This window comes from Narcine bancroftii, chromosome 10 (genome assembly GCF_036971445.1).
Source record: "Narcine bancroftii isolate sNarBan1 chromosome 10, sNarBan1.hap1, whole genome shotgun sequence".
In the NCBI taxonomy this organism is placed as follows: Eukaryota; Metazoa; Chordata; class Chondrichthyes; order Torpediniformes; family Narcinidae; genus Narcine; species Narcine bancroftii.
This window is the reverse complement of record NC_091478.1, coordinates 61,989,594-62,009,761: the sequence shown is the minus strand read 5'-3', so window position 1 is coordinate 62,009,761 and position 20,168 is coordinate 61,989,594. Positions and strand designations below refer to the sequence as shown.

The following is a 20,168-nucleotide window of genomic DNA, read 5'->3' as shown; positions in this document are numbered from 1 at the left end:
GAATGGTTGGCGTTTCGGGCCAAATCCTTCATCGTGACTTTGGCTGGCCCAAAACACTGACCACCCCTTTCATCTCCCACTAGCACTCCCGAGCACGCCTGGCTTCAGATTCCAGTGTCTGTGTGCCCCCAAGTGTCGGTCTGGCTGCAGTGCTGAGCGTCACTCCCACTGGCACCCTGCTGGGAGGAGGTGATCAAGCTAGAGAGGAGGACAGAGAAGATTGACAGGAACGCGGCTCAGGCCGTGGGGAGAAATTGGAGAGGCTGGGACTCCTTCCCTGGAGTGAAGGAGGCCAAATAGAGGTTGGTAAAATTCTAAGGGCAGATAGTCAGTCTTTTGTCCAGAGGAAGGGTGTTGAAAACTGGAGGCAAAGGCTTAAGGAGAGAAGGGAAAGATTTAAAGGGGATCTGAGGGGCAACATTTTCACACAGAAGGTGGTGGAAAAGCTTCCAGAGGAAAGTGGTAGAAGCAGGGACAATGAGTGTTTCAAAGGAGATAGTAAAGTTCTGGACCAAAGGCAATAAAACAGGATAAGCATAGACAAACATCTTGGTTGGCATGGGCAAGATGGGCCGAAGGGCCTATTTCCATGCTGTTTAACTGAGTCTGTGAACAAACTGATAGGGATAGGTGAAGGACCCTAATGAGATCTACATGACTAGGATAAATAGCTGTAAATACCATCGTTGCCCCCTGCAGGCATTCACAGCGTGGAGGAAAGGTCTTCACCTCAGGTACCCAGCTCCCAATTCCAAGGAGGTACCAGCTTACCTGGTTGTAAGGGTCCATTGGAACCTTCATTCTGGGCTCCAGGAGGTTGAGGGAAATTGACTGCAGGACGTACAAGTAGTGGGCCATCTCATCTCGCATTGTGGAGGAACTCAAGATGATGTTCTGTCACAAAACACAGCAAATCACTCCTCATTCAAAAGCCCCCAAACCAGGGGGTTGACATGGCAACAGTGCTATTTGCTATTCACCACAGGACTAATCCTTACCCTCCAGTAATAAGGGAGGGTAATCCAAGCTTCTAGCAACTAAAATCCATTAACAGAATCAAGAGAGTCACTAATTTAAATCTTCTGCCTAAACTATCAGATTAACAAATTTATTTATGATCAGTGCTCATATTTACCTGTTGGAATGGTTAATCCTTCCTCTAGAAGGTTTGTCTGATCCCCACCCCCCCCTCCGAACGGCCTGCCCAATCCCCACCCCCCCTCCAAACGGCCTGCCCAATCCCCACCTTCCCTCCGAATGGCCTGCCCAGTCCCCACCCTCTCTCCGATAGGACTGCCCAATCCCACTCTCTCTCTGAATGGCTTGCCTGACCACACATCTCCTTTGAAAAGGCTGCCCAATTTCAGGTGAATGTATCTTACCTTGAAAACATATTGCCTCAGGTTTCTTTTATTGAGAAACTCCATTGTTTCCTGACAGAAAAAAAACAATTTCACAACACCAAGGACCTGACCAATGAGACCAGGGGGTTGGGTAACGGCTGATTATGAATGGGTTAGTTAATGCAAGTCCCAACAAGAAATTGGAGCAGGAGTGGGTCATTCATTCTGTGTCTTTACTACATTTAATGAGGCAGCTTCTTGGGCAGAGAATTCCACAGATTCACAATTTTCTAGGAAAATCAGTTCCTCCTCATTTCCATCCTAAATCTACTCCCCCTGAATCTTGAGGCTATGTCCATTGTTCTAATTTAAAGGATTAAGATATCAATTCTAATTAATAGAGGCTAATGGATACATTCCAAAGGCCATGCACTCTGCCACATTTGTCTCTGTCTTCCACTAGGGATGCAAGAGCTTGATCCAACCATGCCAAGACAGACCATCCTATATAACACACCTTCTCTGATGTGCCTGTTCAATTGCACAACTTACAACCGTAATAGAGAGATTGTGCCGCCACATGGTGGCGCTGACAGGCTCCTATTCAGAGGACACATCGCGTGGCAATCAAGGCTGGACATGCCCCGAGCCATCGAGGTGAAACTCGTGATTGGCAGTTCAAATGACCAAGTACTGGGCTCCAGGCAGCCTGACTGGACTTAGCCCTGATCTTTACCTAAGTGGCCCAGGTGCTTCACCTGGGCTGACCCCTGCCGAGCTCCTGCACTTGGCTTTGAGCCATTGGTCACAGCAGCCAACGGTGCCCAGCCTGCCCTCGAGTGATTGCCCCCCCCACCAATACCTGCTGCTGGATTATAAAGGACCACGCTTTCCTTTGCTCTCTCTCTTGACTCCTTTTGTATCACCTTTTGCATTGGATTGGGGTGAGTTCCGAGGCCAGTTAGTTAGAGCCATGTCTGTACAGGTCAAGGGGTGGGGGAGGGGCACGTAGTGTTACCTTGATCTGATTGTTTATTGTATGTGCATTTGTGTCATTTCCTAAATTCTGTCAGATTTCCCTCATTTCCCACAGTGTATATCCATCCCCTTGCAAACTGTGTGTTTAAGTTCATTTAGCATTTAGATTCCCGTTGTTCAATGTGCATCTCTTGAGAATAAACTCGTGCTTTGTACCTCGATCTCGGTCTGGTTCTTAACCTGTGGGACCCACACAAACCTTCACTTACAACACCGATGGACCATCTGATAACTCACCCTCTGTGAAGCATCTGTCTGATTCTCCAACCTCCGATGGACCATCTGATAAACTGCTCTCTCATGAATCTGTCCAATTTCCCAACCCCCACTGGACTATCTGATAACCCTCCCCCTTTGATAACAAAGTGGATTACATCACACAATATGGGAGGAACTCATTGGGTCAGGCTGTATCAGACTTTAACCCTTCATCAGGAATCATCATTTATGTCCGTACCACTCCTGTACTTTGTAACCTATTAACACCAACTCTACATGGAGTCATTGGATGCTAAAGACAGTGTTGGGTGGGCAGATTTCCCCTCAATGTGTTTAGTTGCGTGAAGTCCCTCATGGTGTTTCAGTACAAATCCACCCCAACCAAACACCAGCAGCTGCTGTGCTGTACCACCCCCCGCATCACTATTGGCCATGCAGAGCTCCACCATGCCGTGTTTTGGCTTGTCCCACAGAGCATCTCGGTTACAGAGCTGATCTGAGGTGCAGAGAAAAGCTCTGTTTTGCGTGCCACCCAAGCAAATCAGCCCTACACAAGTATAGCAGGGTGAACAAAAGTTCAGAGGGTGGTGTCACAGAGAGAAGTTCAAACAGTGCGAGTGATGCTATGAGGTGGGGTTTGTCAGATCAACTGATCGTCTTTTACTCATGAGAGATCCCTTCAAGAGTCTTACAACAGCAGGAAGGAACGGTTCTTTGAGTAGGAGTAGGGCGGAACAGCTGGTGAATTGGTCATGCAACACCTTTACACATCAGCAATGGGGACTGAGGTTTGAATGCCACACTGTCCGTAAGGAGCTTGTATGTTCTCCCCGTGTCTGCATGGGGTTTCCCTGTGGGGGGGGGGGGGGACACTGGTTTCCTCCCACTGTTCGAAACGTACCGTGGGTGTAGATTAATGGGGTGTAAATTGGGGAGGGGATGCACTGACTCGTTGTCGGCCGCTCTCCGGAGGCAGTGGGAGGTGTCAATGGAGTGGATGTTGGTGGGTGTGATGGCCTGAGCTGTTTTCACCACCCTGCAGTTTCCTGTGGTCTTCTTGTCCCGTGGGATACCTTCTACGGTGCACCTGCAAAAGTTGGGAAGAGACACTGCGGACGTGGTGCATTTCATGAGGCTTCTGAGGAAGATGAGTTATTGGTTCACTTTTCTGGCTCTGCTTGGACCAACACCTTGTGTTGGTTGTCAGTTAATGAGAGATGTTTCTAATGCAACAGATTGATTTTCTATTTTGTTCTCTGTTTTTCTGTGTTTGCTTACATTCGTTATCTCTTTACAGTTCTTTATTTGTTTACCTGTTTTATGCTGTGTAGAGTATTGTTTGGAACTACCAATTAGTGGTAATTCTGCCATGGAGAATCTCAGGGTTTTATGTGATGTCATGGATGTACTCTGACAATAAACCTGAAACATTACCTTCCTCTCCCAATCACTGGAGCTCAGTAGCAGGGCGATGATCAAGGCCATTGCTTTAGTCTGAATCATCTGGTTCGTCCTGTAAGAGAAAAGAGAAGATGGGGCTCTGGCAAGGAGTCAAAGAGTGGAGACCGACACCCAGCTAGAGAATTCTCCATGTCACGGAGCCAGTGAGCCTTGCCAACCATTGGAAGCAGGGATGAGAAGGCGAAGGGCACTGCCCACAGTGGAGGAGGCAAATGCCATCTTTCCGGGAAAGCGGGTTAAACACAGGAGGATCTGCTGACACTTGGGGCGTGAATCATGACCATCTTCTGTCACTTTCTCATAATGAGTCAGAGCCCAAGGCTAAGCTGTTTTCCTCACTCCCCTGACGTGAAAGGGAGCCCGTGGATCTCTGTGTTGAAGGGTTTGATCAACTCCCAAGGAACCAGAGTTTCTGTAAGATTCCATGGATTTCTGTCCTACTCTCTGGTGGAATGGAGGGGGACCCAGATCAATGCCCACAGCCGCCTTGCTGTGGCAGAAAGGACTGAGAAAGGGAGAGGGAAGGAAACACAAGCTCTGGGCAGAAACAGCAGGGTGTTGTTAACTCAGCCTGTGACATCAGCCTTCACTCCATCGAGGACATCTACATGAGGCAGCGTCTTAAAAAAGCAGCCTCTATCCTCAAAGACCCTAGCCCCCAGGCCATGCCCTCTTCACTCTGCTACCCTCAGGGAAAAGGCGCAGAAGCCTAAAGACAAGCACTCAGCGGCACAAGGACAGCGTCTTCCCCGCTGCCATCAGGTTCCTGAATAGTCAGTGAACCAAAGCCACTGCCTTACTTTTTGTGCCCTATTTTGTTTCTCTATTTACTGTTATATGAATGTTTGCAATGTGATGCTGCAAAGCACCAGATTTAGTGACTTGCTCATGACAATGGATTCTGATGTATTGTGTGTTGGAAAATAATGAAATGTCACATGCAAACAGTATCAGGTACAGCACGGTTTACTGAAGAGAAAGTAGACGAGTCCTGAGAAGCAGGGCCACTGGGTAATGCCAGGTAGGGAGTGGGAAAGGAGATCTTCAGATTACGGAGGCGAACAAATGGCCTTTCCTCTCACCAGTATCACAGGGGGCCTCTTCACTGCTATGTTTTCAGTCTGGTCACCTCATTACAGGAAGGATGTAGACGCTCTGGAGAGGGTCCAGAGGAGACTTACCAGAATTGGAGAACATTTCTTATGAAGCAAGGATGACAGAGTTAGGGCTTTTCTCTTTGGACCGATGAAGAATGAAAGGTGACTTAATGGATGTAGAAACGATTATGAGGGGCTTAGAAAGAGAGGGTTTTTTTTCCCCTGGGGTGACAAAAGCTAATACCAGAAGACATTGCTTTAAGGTGAGTGTTCTTTACAAAACCTTACCGCAGATCGCATGAGTACATGAGTACATGCCCTGCACATACCTTAGTCGCCAGCTGGAAAGGAACCCCACCCATTGTTGTCCTCAACACGGCCAGGGAGTTGGAGCCTGTAGGCACCCAAGCCGGCGGATGCTGGAATCTGGAGCAAGATGACCACTGCTGGAGGAACTCAGTGGGTCAGGCAGCATCTGTGTGGGAAGGGACATTCTGGTGCAGGGTCCCAACCCTAAACTGTTCCTTTCCATCCACAGATGCTGCCTGACCCACCGAGTTCCTCCAGCGGCTCTGTTTTTTTTCTTTTTTTTTGCTCACGGCTGGGATTCGCGACTGGATTGGTGATTCTCCCCCACCCCCGCCTCCCGTCTGGGAAGGGGTGCAGCGGTTCCCTGTGAATGGGCGGGCTCCCGATCAGTTCCGGCAGCCACTTACACTTGTAGGTGGGAGATCAGCCTGTCCAGAGGCACCTCGTTCTTCACCAGCTGGAAGAGGTAGCTGCTGCTGAGCACCATACTCTCGAGGATGGCCAGGGACAACTGCTGAATCGAGGCATCCATGGCAGACTTGTTCACAAAACCGGCAATCTAGATATGTGCACAAATGGTCATCGGTGAAAGGCTGCTCTGCATTCCTTGCTTGCCTTTCCCATTTTTTATTGCTTCACTTTTCTCTGTTACTCATTAATCCGTGAAACAAAAGAGTCTGAGCTGCAGTTCCTTCCAATTTCAGCACCCACCACTCCCAGGACAGGCGCAGGACAGTTCAGGGACTGAGTTTGGTTCCCTCGATACCGTTCCAGCACACTCTCCCAGAGCAAAGCCACTGCCTCTCACAATCTCACAGGGCAGCCAGCAACTGGGGTAAGACACAGGGAACTGTGCTCTCTCACATTCTCCTGGGGAAGAGATCAAAAAGGGATAAAACACAGAGGATCGTTCCCTCTCCACTACCTCTCACAGTCTCCCAGCGAAGCTGTACTGCATTGGGTGTTGTGTAATGCACCAGAGGTGACTCGAGAGCTTTGGATAAAGGAACCATTAGGGGACAGTGATCACATTATGATTGAGTTCAATTTGAAATTCAACACGGAGAAGCTAAAGTCAGGTGTGTCAATTTTTCAGTGGAGTAAAGGGAATTGCAGTAGTGTGAGAGATGAACTAGGCAAGCCGATTGGAAGGGGGCCCTTGTAGGGAGGGTGGCAAAGTAGCACTGGATGAAGTTTCTGGGAGAAATGAGGAAGGTGCAGGATAAATATCCACCAAAAAATAGGAAATATTCAAATGGAAAAATATCACAACTGTGGCCGACAAGGGAAGCCAAAGCTAATGTAAAAGCAAGAGAGGAAGCAAAAATTAGTGGGAAGATAGAGGACGGGAAAGTTTTTAAACATGAGTTTGGGGTGGGGGTGACGTGATGGAGTAGTGGCTGGTTGGGTGGAAACAGCCCTCTCCAAGGAAAAGAAAAAAAAATGTGAAAAAGCGGAGCTCAATAAAATACAGGAAGAAAAAGATAAAGTTACAAAGAGACAGAAGATGGCCCCCAAAAGAGAAAAAGTAAGAAAAACAGAGAAAACGGAAGAAGGAAAATAATTGGAGAAGAAAGACGAAGGCCTTACCTGCACGTCGGATCAGAGAGCCACCGTGGAGAGGAGCGGCCGATCTCCGGTGTGGTGAGTCCCCAAAGGAGCAGTGTCCTCCCGACTGGTGGACTCCAAAAATGGCTCTCAGAGCCAAGAAGAGGTGTGCATGCGCAGTACACAAGTAAAAGAAAAGGTTAACGTCGACGGGAGGGGGACTCAGCTGAGAAACAGCGAGCTGTGGAGCGGCCAACTGAGAGACGCCCAGCTGGGGGAGGTAAACAGGAAAGAAGAAAAGAAAAGTGGTGAGAAAGAGAATGAAGGGCTGGAAGAGGGTGAATGGCCACGGGGCGACCGACAGGGGGACGACCTGTGCCAGGAGACCCAGCAGCTGGTCAACCTGCAGCAGGAGGCCCAGCACCGGGTTGAACTGCAGCAGGAAGCCCAACAACAGGAGACATAGCAGCTGGAGGCCCAGCAAGGATACAGAAGCAGCTCACCAGAGAAGGATGAAGATACACAGATACAGAGAAGAAGATGACACAGACATAGATACAGACACAGAAGAAGAGGAGGAAGACCATGAATTTCAAAGGAAAGAAGAAGGTAAAATAGAAGGACAAAATTTAGATAAAGCCTTTTTTGAAGAACAAATGAGGTCATTAAAAGAATGGCTATCGTTAGAATTTAGTTCAATCAAAAGAAAAATGAAAAGAGCTGAAGATAGAATGCAAAGCTTAGAGTTGGTCATGACTGAAATAGGGAAAAGAGTAGAAAATGTGGAGGAACGAGAAGCTGCTGTAGAAATGGAGATAAATGATTTAAGACGGAAGATGAAAGAAAGAGGGAAAAAAAATTTAAAGAGACACAAGATTTATTGTCACAAAAAAATCTTTCTTTCTTTCTTTGGCTTGGCTTCGCGGACGAAGATTTATGGAGGGGTAATGTCCACATCAGCTGCATGCTCGTTTGTGGCTGACAAGTCTGATGCGGGACAGGGGCAGACACGGTTGCAGCAGTTGCAAGGGAAAATTGGTTGGTTGGGGTTGGGTGTTGGGTTTTTCCTCCTTTGTCTTTTGTCAGTGAGGTGGGCTCTGTGGTCTTCTTCAAAGGAGGTTGCTGCCTGCCGAACTGTGAGGCGCCAAGATGCACGGTTTGAGGCGATATCAGCCCAATGGCAGTGGTCAATGTGGCAGGCACCAAGAGATTTCTTTAGGCAGTCCTTGTACCTCTTCTTTGGTGCACCTCTGTCATGGTGGCCAGTGGAGATCTCGCCAAATAACATGATCTTGGGAAGGAGGCGTGACCTTCTGGAGACGTGACCTACCCAGCGCAGTTTGATCTTCAGCAGCGTGGATTCGATGCTGTCGGCCTCTTCCATCTCGAGTACTTCGATGTTGGAGATGAAGTCGCTCCAATGAATGTTGAGGATGGAGTGGAGACAACGCTGGTGGAAGCGTTCTAGGTGCCGTAGGTGATGACGTATTGGAAAACTACAGATGGGCCTGAAAGAAGGGTCAGATATGAAGGAATTTATAAAAGGATGGATCCTGAAGGTGCTGGGAACGACAGATTCACATGAAGAAATAGAAATCAAAAGGGCGCATCGAGTACTAGTACTGAAACCGCCACCACATCAAAAACCGAGATCCTTATTGGTAAAATTTCTAAGATATACGACAAGAGAAAACATACTGGAGCAGGCAAGAAAGAAGGTTAGAGAAGACAATAAGCCGTTGGAATATAAGGGACAAAAAATATTTTTTTACCCGAACTTTTAAAGAAGAGGAAGGAATTCAACGTGGCAAAAACAATCTTATGGAAGAAAGGGTATAACTTTATATTAAGATATCCAGCAGTACTCAAAGTATTCATTCCTGTGGAACAGAATAGACTGTTCTCAGACCCAAAGAAAGCCCAAGAATTTTCTGAACATTTGGAGGACAGGAGAAGAGAGGAGGAGGAGTGACAAGAAGGATGACTGGCAAGAAAATATAGAAAAATATGTAAAAATATAAAGATAATAAATCTATAAAGATGGATAAGAGAAGGGGAAGAAGGGGGATAAAAAGAGAGAGAGCTTTGTTATATGTATAGGAAAATAGTATTCTTGGGGGGGGGTGGGGGAGAATAATGGTCACTGCGAAATCAGTTGACGTTTGCGAGTAAGTTCGCAAACCGAATGGAAAGGGGAGTTGTGGTTGCCGTCAAGGGACAGGAGACAATCCAAGGAGGGGAGGTTCATTTGGGTTAAAGGGTTATTGCTTGTGGGGACTGTTGGGGTATTTCATGTCTTAATGTGTTGTCATATATTGAGATTAAAAAGGAAAACTTAAAAAACAATAATGGAAATAAAAGGGGGATGGAGGTGGTGAAGAAGCAGAAAAGAAGTGAAAATAAAGATATAAGATGGCCACGTTGGACAATATGACTATAAACATTAATGGAATATATAACTAAGTTTAAGTGCATCCCATTAGAAAAAAAAATCACATATAATTTAAAAGACAAAGTTACAATGCTTGAAAAAACCTGGGAACCATATATGGAACAAAACAGAAAGAGCAGGCCTCGGACCACCACCACCTAAAATGATAAGAAGATAAAGACGATCAGATTTAATGTGTATAAGTAGATGACATGTCTTTTATGTTTGTATTCCTTTTGTATAAAGATATTGTTTGATTGTATTTTATATGTCCAATATCTATTGTTTTTGGAGGGGGGGAGGGATTGGGGGAAAAAAGAGAAAATGTCACTGTGAATATTTATAGAGATACATCTCAAATATATTGGTTGATATGGTTCATAGTGCGATAAATATAGAATTAAAAAAAACACACATAAGGCAACTAAAAAAAACTCAGAAGGAAGAAAAAGTAGGAAAGTAGACTAGAAAAGTAGATAGGAATGGTACGGTTAGCTTAGCAGCTAACGCAACGACCCTAGCACCACAGTCCTCGGTTCAAATCCGGCGCTGTCTGTGAGGAGTTTGGATGTTCTCCCCATGTCTGGGTGAGTTTCCTCTGGGTGTTCCTGTTTTCTCCCACCCTTCAAAAACGTACAGGGGTTGTAACTGGGTGGGCCGGGTTCATGGGCCAAAAGGGCTTGTTACCGTGCTGCATGTTGAAAATCAAAGGATATAAAAAGCTTCTTCAAGAATGAAAAGAATAAAAGAGAGTAGGTATTAGACCTCTAGAAAATGGCACTGGAGAAGTAATAATGGGAGACAGGGAAATGTCAGAGGAGTTAAATGAATATTTGGCATCAGTCTTCCAGTGAATGACATTAGCCGTGTGCTGGAAGTCCAAGGGCATCAGGGAAGGGAAGTGAGTGCAGTTACTATTTCAAGGGAGAAGATGCTCAGAAAGCTGAATGGTCTAAGGGCAGAAAAGCCTGCTGGACCAGATGGATCGCACCGTCGGACTCCGAAAGAAGGAGCTGTAAAGATTGTGGAGGCATTGGTAATGATCTTTCAGGAATCAATAGATTCTGACAAGGTCCCAGAGGACTGGAAATTCCAAATGTTACCCCACTATTCAAGAAGGGAGGGAGGCAGCAGGAAGGAAATTAGAGGCTGGTTAGCCTGACATCAGTGGTTGGGAAGATGTAGCCGATCATCAAGGATGAAGTTATGGGAGTATTTGGAGGCACATGACAAGGCAGGCCAAAGCCAGCATGCCTTCCTTGAGGGAAAATGTTGCTTGAGAAACCTATTGGAATCCCTGAAGAAATGACAAGCAGGCTCGATGAAGGAGAGGCAATGGATGTTGTGTATTTGGATATTCAGAAAACCTTTGACAAGCTGTCACAAATGAGGCTACTGAACATGAGCCCTGGGTAAAGCAAGAGACATTCCAGCATGGGTAGAGCATTGGCTGATTGGCTGGAAGCAGAGAGTCGGAATACAGGGATCATATCCTGGGTGGCTGCCGATTAGTTGCTGGTGGTGTTCCACAGGGGTCGGTGTTGGGGCCGCTGCTTTTTACGTTGTATATCAATGATTTTGATTATGGAATGAATGGGTTTGTGGCCAAGTTTGCAGATGATACAAAGGTAGGTGTAGGAGCAGGTTGGGTCAAGGAAAAAAAATGAGGACTTGAGCAGATTAGGAGAATTGGTAGAGAAGTGGCAGATGGAATACGATGTCAGGACCTCTGTAGAAAAAAAAATAAACAGGGATAAAATCGAAAATTCCCAGATGCAGAGGGGTTTTGAAGTCCTCATGCAGGATTGCCTGAAGGTAAACTTGCAGGTTGAGTTGTTTTTGGAGAGGAATAGAATACAAGGTCAGGGATGTTGAGGCTACTGGGGAGAGCTCACTTGAGTACTGTGAGCAGTTTTGGGCTCCTTGCTTAAGAAAGGATGTGCTGACATGAGATAGGGTTCAGAGCAGGTTCACAAGGATGATTCCGGGAATGAAAGGGTTATTATATGATGAACATTTGAAGGCTCTTGGCCTGTACTCATTGGAATTTTGGAAAATGAGGGGGTATCACATTGAAACCTCGAAAGACATGGGCAGAGTAGATGTCGAAAGGTTGTTTCCCATCGTGGGAGAGTCTAGGACAAGAATTGAAGGGTATCCACTTAGAACAGAGATGCGGAGGAATTTCTTCAGCCAGAGGGTGGTGAATCTGTGGAATTTGTTGCCACAGGCATTTGTGGAGGCCAAGTCATTGGGTCTATATAAGACAGAGATTGATAGGTTCTTGATTAGCCAGGGTATCAAAGGATATGGGTGGGAGAAGGCCAGGCAGTGGGGCTGAGTGGAAATGGATCATGATTGAATGGCAGGGCAGACTCAATGGGCTGATTAGCCTATTTCTGTCCCTATCCCTTATGGTAAACATGGAGTAAGGCTCAGGGACCATTTTCTCTTCAGGTTCCTGTGTCCACAGACCGTCACTCCACCATTTGGCTGTCTGGTGCCTTTGGCCCATAGATATCTTCAATGGATGGGAGGTCAGAGCCTGTGCTGAAGGACAACCTATTGGGTAAAATGGACCTTGCACATTGACACGGTGATGAATGAGTCTGTCTACTCGCTCTAAAAGCAGACACTGTGTTGATTTGGACCCGCAGGATAACCCCAGTGAAACCAACATGGGTGACAAGAGCTGATGACACCCAGTGACCATCAACATCTCGCAGAAAGCTGAGGTCTAGTGAAAAGTCTCAGACTCAAAACATTAACTCTGTGGTTCTAACTCTCAGCACAGACTGCGAGATCACATCCGCTCTGTCCACATCGGTGATAAGCATGTCCCAGTAGCCTACCACTTCAATTCTGTGCCCTACTCCCATGTTCACATGTCTGTCCATGGCCTCACGTTCTATCCTGCCAAGACCATCCATTATTTGGAGGAACAACCCTTGATTATCTTAATGCCTGGACACTCTCCAACCAGATGGTATTAACATCGACTTTTCCAGTTTCTGCTAATTTCTATCCCTCTCCCTTTCCTTCCCCGTCAGCTCTCTACCCCCCTTTCCTCTCTATCTACTGAGCCATACCTCCCCCTATCTTGCTGCTGTGCCCTCCCTCCCTTCTCCATCTTTGGGACCATGCTCTTCCCCCTATCCTCCCCCATCTTACCTTTTTGTTCAGATGCCTGCCAACATTTTTCCTTACCTTGATGAAAGGCTTATGCCCAAAAATGTCAGTTAAGTATTTTTTATCTGTTTGACACCGTTTGATATACTTAGTTTTTCCAGCAACATGTTTTTACTCCATTAACTCTGCTTCTCTCCCCTCCGATGCTGTCTGAACTGCTACGCAATTCCAGCATCTGCCTGATTTTATCTCAGGTTTTCAGCAGCTGCAGACAATTTAATTTGAAGCTTGGGGCTTACCTTCTTAATGAAGGTATGGGTAAGGGTCTCCCAGGAGACAACACCATGTTCCATCAGCTCGATGAATGCATTGAGAGTGTGGGCCAAACTCTCACCAGTGCTGAAAGACACAGGGAACAGTCAGGGAAAGGTCATGTGTGTAACAGAACAGTCATCTGGGGCAGGAGGTCTGGAGAACCCTCAATGATTATTATTATTATGGAGAGACAGTCAAGAAACAGGCCCTTCGGCCCAGAATCCACATTAACCATCTACCACTCATTAACACTGATTTGGCATTCATCCCACGTTCTCATCCACGGTCCCCCACGATTCTTCCTCTCAACCATGCACTTCAGGCAACTGACCGTTGGCAATTAACCCATCAGCTCTTGTGTCTTTGGGATGTGAACTGGGAGAAAATCAGAGTTCTCAAAGGAAATCTGCAGGGCCGAAAGGGAGAAGGTGTGAAAAGCCCACAGACCACAATGGAGGATGTGATCGAACTGGGGTCGCTGGAGTTCTGAGCAGCTGGTGGGGCCACTGTCCAACCCACTCCACCTGCAATAACCAGACCGTGAAGATCCGAGCCCAGCTATTCCTGCTAGGTCCAGCTCCAGTCCCATTCAAGGTTGATTTGTGCATTGAAGGGCAAGGCCCTCCACACGAGAGAGTGAATGAGAGGGAGATAGAGAGAGTGAGGGAGAGAGAGAGAAAGAGGGGGAGAAGATAGAGTAAGCAGAAGAGAGAGAGAGAGAGAGAGGAGAAAATGAATGAGAGAGAGGCAGAGAAGAGAAAGAGAGTGCGAGAGAGAGTAGTGAGTGAAAGAGTAAGAGAACCTCAACCATTCTTCTCCCCACTCTATGCTCCTCATTTAAGTTCCATCCCTGTGTGAGTGTTTTAACTGTGTTGGTACTAATTGGATGTTGAATCTGGTATTGAAGCAGACACAAAGACTTTTGATGACTTAGACACTGCGGACAAGTTAAATCGCATGTGTTGTGTCTGAGGGATGAGGTAATAAATTGCCACCTTTGTGTCAACAGTGGGGCTGTTTAGGCTTAGTTTGGGGTCCGTTTGGCACATCCCTCTTATCCCTCTGCTGTGCCCCATCCAAAGCAGACTGGCTTGGGTGCATCACAGCGTGGGACAGGAGATAGCCTGCTTGAGATCAGAACCTGTGGACTCCATCTACATCTCCGCCTGCCTGGCAAAGGCAGTCAGCGTTCTGAAGGGCCCGTCCACTCTCCCCCCCCACCCCCATTTCACTCTCCATTCACAAAGCATCCACCTGTTTACTGCTGCCCTCCCTCCCTTATCCAACTACTGCCTGTGGGACCATGCTCTTCCCCTCACCACCTGCCGACAATTTGCCAAGTATACAGTATATTTTCATCTCTGCTGTTTGACCTGCTGAGTTTCTCCAGGATTGTGAAGGCAAATATTACTGACCCCAGAAACAAATTAGAGGTGAATCAAAGTTGTAAATTTGATGACAAAACTAAAATTCTCAGCGACTTGGTTGAGGAGGCCTGGTCACAGAGGGTTGTGGCCTGCGGAAGCAGAATGTGGAGGTACATATAAGGACATTGGAAGCTGAAGGAACTCAGTGGGTCAAGCAGCATCAGTGGAGGGGGGGGGGGGGAATGAATGAACGACATCTCGGACCAAACCTCCACCAGGGTTGAGGAATGTTTGTGTAAGAGCAGGGTGGGAGGGGAGGGGAGTTTCTGGCTGACGAGGCAGTGGTGCAACATGACAGACAAAGGCAGGGGATTGGTAGGTACAAAGGGGGGGCGGAGAAGAGAGAGGGGCAAGAAGGGCAAAGGGGTGAGATGGAGGAAGGTGAGTGACACAGGGTGCAGAGCAGGTGGCCGGTGCTGGGATCGGAGCAGGGGAGAATGATGGTATAAAGTGAAACCAGATGGAAGGGGACAGGAGGAGTGAAGGGGAGAGAGGGGAGGAATCCAGTGGGGAGATGGGGGTTGGGTGGGGGGGGGGGGATGGAACAAAAGAGAAATGGCAGATGAGAATGTGTGGGTAGGAAGGGGGACAAATGAAGGGGGGGGAGGGAGGGGGGGTTCCAGTTCCAGAAATTGGAATTGAGACATCAATAATTTTCCCTCAGTCCAACAAGCAAATAGCAATGGGGATCACAAGCAACTTTGCCTCCCTGAATCCTATGCGCCCCCCCCCCACAACCCCACAATCAAGAACGGGGGTTGGTGGGGGGGTGGAATCCAATGGGACATTCATTTTTGGGACCCAAGCATTGTTGGCTCACATCCAACTGCTGCAGTGAAGGAGTTCCAGTGTTTTGGAAGAGGCAATTGTGACAACGTGATATTTTTCCAAGTTGGAACGGAGCGTGATTTGGGGAGGTTGGGGGAGGAATTTGTAGGCAGCAGAGTCTCCTTGCACCTGCCGCCCTTGACGTGACAGAGGCTGGTGCTTTGGCTGCGGGAGTCACCTGCAGAATTAACTGCAACGTATTTTGCAGATTTGTTCTTTAAAGGGTGGCTTGGTTAGTGCCAGGCCTTTTCAGCACCAGCGATCGGGACTGGGGTTCGAATCCCGCGCTGTCTGTAAGGAGTTTGTATGTTCTCCCCATGTCTGTGCGGGTTTTCCCAGGGGCTCCAGTTTCCTTCCACTGTTTAAAAGGTAACAGGTGGGGGGGGGGGGGGGCGGGGGAGGGTGTATCTTAATTGGGCGGCACGGACTCATGGCCTGTTACCATGCTGTCTAAAAAAAATTTAAATTTAAAATTTAGAGATAAGAGCACGGTAACAGGCCATTCTGGCCCACGAGCCCGCGCCGCCCAAATACACACCCTTATGCGATCAATTGATCTACCAACCACATACGTCTGGAACATGGGAGGAAATGGGAGCAGCCGAAGAAAACCATGCAGTCACGGAGAGAACGTAGAAACTCTTTCCAAACACATACAAATATGACACATCGAATATTAAAAAAGCTTGCACTTGAATGCACACATCACCATCTCACTGTAACCTGCAACAAAGGAGCGTTTTGGTGTTGTCTCGTGACATCGGATTTTAATTATTTTAAATTTGGAGATCCTGCACGGGATCTGGCCTTCGAGCGATGCAATCCACATACACTAATTAACCACAAACACTGTCTATTTTTCAAGGTGGGAGGAAACTGGAGCACCTGGAGGAAACCTACGGAGGTCATAGGGACAACATGGAAACTCCTTACGGACAGTGCCGGATTCGAACCGGGCTGCTGTGCTGTAATAGCGTCTTAATGGTGTGTACTAGCGAATGATAGTTATCATTGGGTTGTGCGACTGCAAAGGTGCCGGGAGCTGGATTGCAGGGTCAGGGGCGATGAGGGTCGGGGGCCTCGCAGCAATCAGGATGCATTGTCCATTTGCCAGCCCTCTACTCACTCGTTGCCATTCTCCACAATGTGGACCAGCGCAGCGATCCCATCCCGACTGATGAACTCCTGGGCGAAGGTGATATCCTTGGAGAGCACAGCCAGCCCCTTCAGTGACTCAGAGCGGACATCGTAATTCCCGCTCTGGATCCCAGTGTAGAGATTTTCTGCCTCTCGGCTCTGGAAAAGGAAAGGGCACAGCTCAGGGGTCGGTGGTGTGGAGTGGGCTGGGCAACCATTGTCCAAAGGAAGACATTCACCCTTCAACCTTTTGCTTGCCCACTTCCAGCTTTGCGGTGCAGGCCAGTGGCCTCAATTTGATCCTGACCCCTGGTGCTACCCGTGTGGAGTCCACATGTCCTCCCTGTTATTGCTTGGATTTCCCAACCACATCCTAAGGAAATGCGAGCCAGGAGGCTTGTTGGCCACTGTAGGCTGTCCTCGAGTTCTAAAAATCTGGGGGAAACTAAGGGAACGTCAAACAAGAACTCTGCTGGGGAGGAGTCACGTGATGGAGTAGTGGCCGGTCGGGGAACTCCAGCCCTCTCCGGAAAAGTTTAAAAAAAACAGAGAAAACACAAAGGCGCAAACACGAAAATTAAATTAAAGTGAAAGTAAAGGTGGGAAGAAAATGGCAGCGAAGAAAGAAAAGTCGAAAGCAACGGAAAGAAGAGAAGAAGAAAAGACATCGTAAGAAGTAGGTGAAGGCCTTACCTGTCCGAGGAGGCCCGCTGTGGAGAGAGAAGCCCGCTCCCTCAGGTCAGTCGAAGTCCCGAGCTCGGGACTACAAAAATGGCTCGCGGAGCCAAGCAAAAGTGCGCAACCGTGCATGCGCGAGGAGTCGCGCAAGACAAAAAAAACTCTGATGGGAGGGGGGACCAGCTGAGGAGTCGATCTCCACAGCTGAAATTGACAGCCACAACACAGCAGCAAGAGGAGAACATAGAAAACAATGAGAACAAGAAAGAAGAGTGTAAAAGGAAATCAAAGAAACAACAGATGACCAACCCAGAGGAAGAAGAAGAGGAAGAACACAGAGAAATGGAAGAAGAAGGGAAGGGCAAGTACATGGATATTTTTTTTTAAAAGAATACATGGAATCAATAAAAGAATGGCAATCACAAGAATTTAGTGAAATAAAAAGAAGAATAAAAAGTACAGAAGAAAAAATGAATAGATTAGAGATGGTCATGTCATATATAGGAAAAAGAGTGGACAATGTGGAAGAACGAGAAACAGCCATAGAAATGGAAGTAGAGGAATTAAAAAAGAAATTAGAAGAATCTAATTTAGCTCAGAATAGTTAGGGTTAGGGTTAAGGGTTAAGGGTTAGGGATAGGGATAGGGATAGGGATAGGGATAGGGATAGGGATAGGGATAGGGATAGGGATAGGGATAGGGATAGGGATAGTGAGCTGTTAGCTCAGAAGATAGATATAATGGAAAATTATAATAGAAGAAATAATATAAAGATAGTGGGCCTTAAGGAAGATGAAGAAGGCAAGAATATGAGAGAATTTATAAAAGATTGGATCCCCAGGGTCCTAGGAAGACCAGAATTACAGGAAGAAATGGAAATAGAAAGGGCACATAGACCATTAGCCCCTAAACCACAACCACAACAAAAACCAAGATCCATTTTAGTAAAATTCCTAAGATATACAACAAGAGAAAATATATTGGGGAAAGCAATGAAGAAAATAAGAGAAGACAAAAAGCCACTGGAATACTAAGGTCAAAAATTTTTTTTCTATCCAGATATAAGTTTTGAACTCCTGAAGAAGAGGAAGGAGTTTAATACAGCAAAAGCGATCCTATGGAAAAAAGGATATAAGTTTATGCTGTATATATATATATATATATATATATATATATACACACACACACACACACACACACACACACATATATATATATGTGTGTGTGTGTGTGTGTGTGTGTGTGTGTGTGTGTGTGTGTGTGTGTGTGTGTGTGTATGTATATTTAAAAGAAAATATATACTATAGATAAGAATTAATAAGGGAAAGTAAGGGAAGAGAGGAAGTAAGGATGGAATTAAGAGAGTGACCGTTGTTATATATAAAGATTAAAATCTTTTCTGGGGGGGCTGGGTGGGGAAGAATTACGGTCACTGCGAAATCAGTTGACGCTTGCGAGTAAATTCGCAAATCCAAATGGAGAGGGGAGATGTGGTTGCCCGACAAGGGACAAAGGGCAACTCAGGAAGGGGAGGGGATAGTGGGGTTGAAGGAATCTTAGATAGGAGAGTAATGGAAATATTTTATGTTTTAGAAATGTTCTGCTTAAAAAAAGAAAACAGAAATGGATAAGAAGGAAAGGTGATGATGAGGAAACAGAAAGGAAAGATAAACAAAGTATAAGATGGCTATGTTGAATTATATGACTTTAAATATTAATGGAATACATAACCAAATCAAAAGGAAGAAACTGCTAAATTTATTGAAAAAAGAAAAAAATTGATATAGCATTCATACAAGAGACACACTTAACCGAAGTGGAACACAAGAAATTAAAGAGAGATTGGATAGGACATGTAACAGCAGCATCATACAATTCAAAAGCTAGAGGAGTATCTATATTAATCAGTAAAAATGTACCAATCAAAATAGAAGAGGAAATAATAGATCCAGCAGGGAGATATGTAATGATAAAATGTCAGATATATTCGGAGTTTTGGAATTTACTCAATGTATATTCACCTAATGAAGAAGATCAAAAATTTATGCAAGATATCTTTTTGAAGATAGCAGATACGCAAGGGAACATACTAATAGGAGGGGATTTCAATCTTAATTTGGATTCAAACATGGATAAAACTGGAAAAAAAATTAAAAGAAAGAACAAAGTAACCAAATTTATAATTAAATCGATGCAAGAAATGCAACTTTTGGATATATGGAGGAAACAACACCCAAAGGAAAAGGAATATTCATATTATTCGGGCAGACATAAAACATACTCAAGAATAGACCTATTCCTGTTATCAGCTCACATGCAAGAGAGAGTTAGGAAAACAGAATATAAAGCTAGACTATTATCAGACCACTCACCCCTGTTATTGACAGTAGAGTTAGAGGACATCCCACCAAGAATGTATAGATGGAGATTAAACTCAATGCTATTTAAAAGGCAGGATTTTAGAGAATTCATTGAACGACAAATTAAAATGTACTTTGAAATAAATACGGAATCAGTGAAAGATAAGTTTATACTATGGGACGCAATAAAAGCGTTCATTAGAGGGCAAATAATAAGTTATGTAACCAAGATGAAGAAGGGCTACAACCAGGAAACAGAACAGTTGGAAAGGGAAATAGCAAATATAGAAAAAGAATTAGCAATGAAGGATGACACAACTAAAAGAAGAGAATTGGCAGATAAAAAAATAAAATATGAAACACGACAAACATATAAGGTGGAAAAGAACATAATGAAGACAAAACAGAAATATTATGAACTAGGAGAAAAAACGCACAAAATTCTAGCGTGGCAGCTTAAGACAGAACAAACTAAGAGAAAGGTATTGGCATTAAGGAAAAAAAGACAGGCAAATCACATATAATCCAATGGAGATTAATGAAAACTTTAGAGAATTCTACGAACAACTATATCAAACTGAAAATGAAGGGAAAGAAGATAAAATAGATTAATTTTAACTAAAATTGAAAAACCGAAATTACAAACAGAGGAACAAAATAAATTAACAAAACCATTTGAAATAGACGAAATACAGGAGATAATTAAAAAAAGTACAGAACAATAAAACACCAGGAGAGGATGGATTCCCAATAGAATCAATATTTGTAAATTTATTAACTTAATTCAAGCAGTAGAAGGAACTCCAACAGTAGCGGTTGCTTTAGACACAGAGAAGGCCTTTGACAGA

At 45.6% G+C, this 20,168-nt stretch overlaps 1 protein-coding gene across 1 annotated transcript in view; it reads right to left on the bottom strand.

The window, feature by feature from the left end:
• Nucleotides 1-20,168, bottom strand: part of LOC138744611 (engulfment and cell motility protein 3-like) — a 219,177-nt gene that overhangs the window by 116,226 nt on the left and 82,783 nt on the right. The window contains 6 exon segments of the mRNA XM_069901012.1: nt 772-894; nt 1,383-1,433; nt 4,035-4,113; nt 5,875-6,026; nt 12,875-12,974; nt 16,272-16,441. Of these exon segments, the coding sequence (XP_069757113.1) occupies nt 772-894; nt 1,383-1,433; nt 4,035-4,113; nt 5,875-6,026; nt 12,875-12,974; nt 16,272-16,441 (675 nt within the window).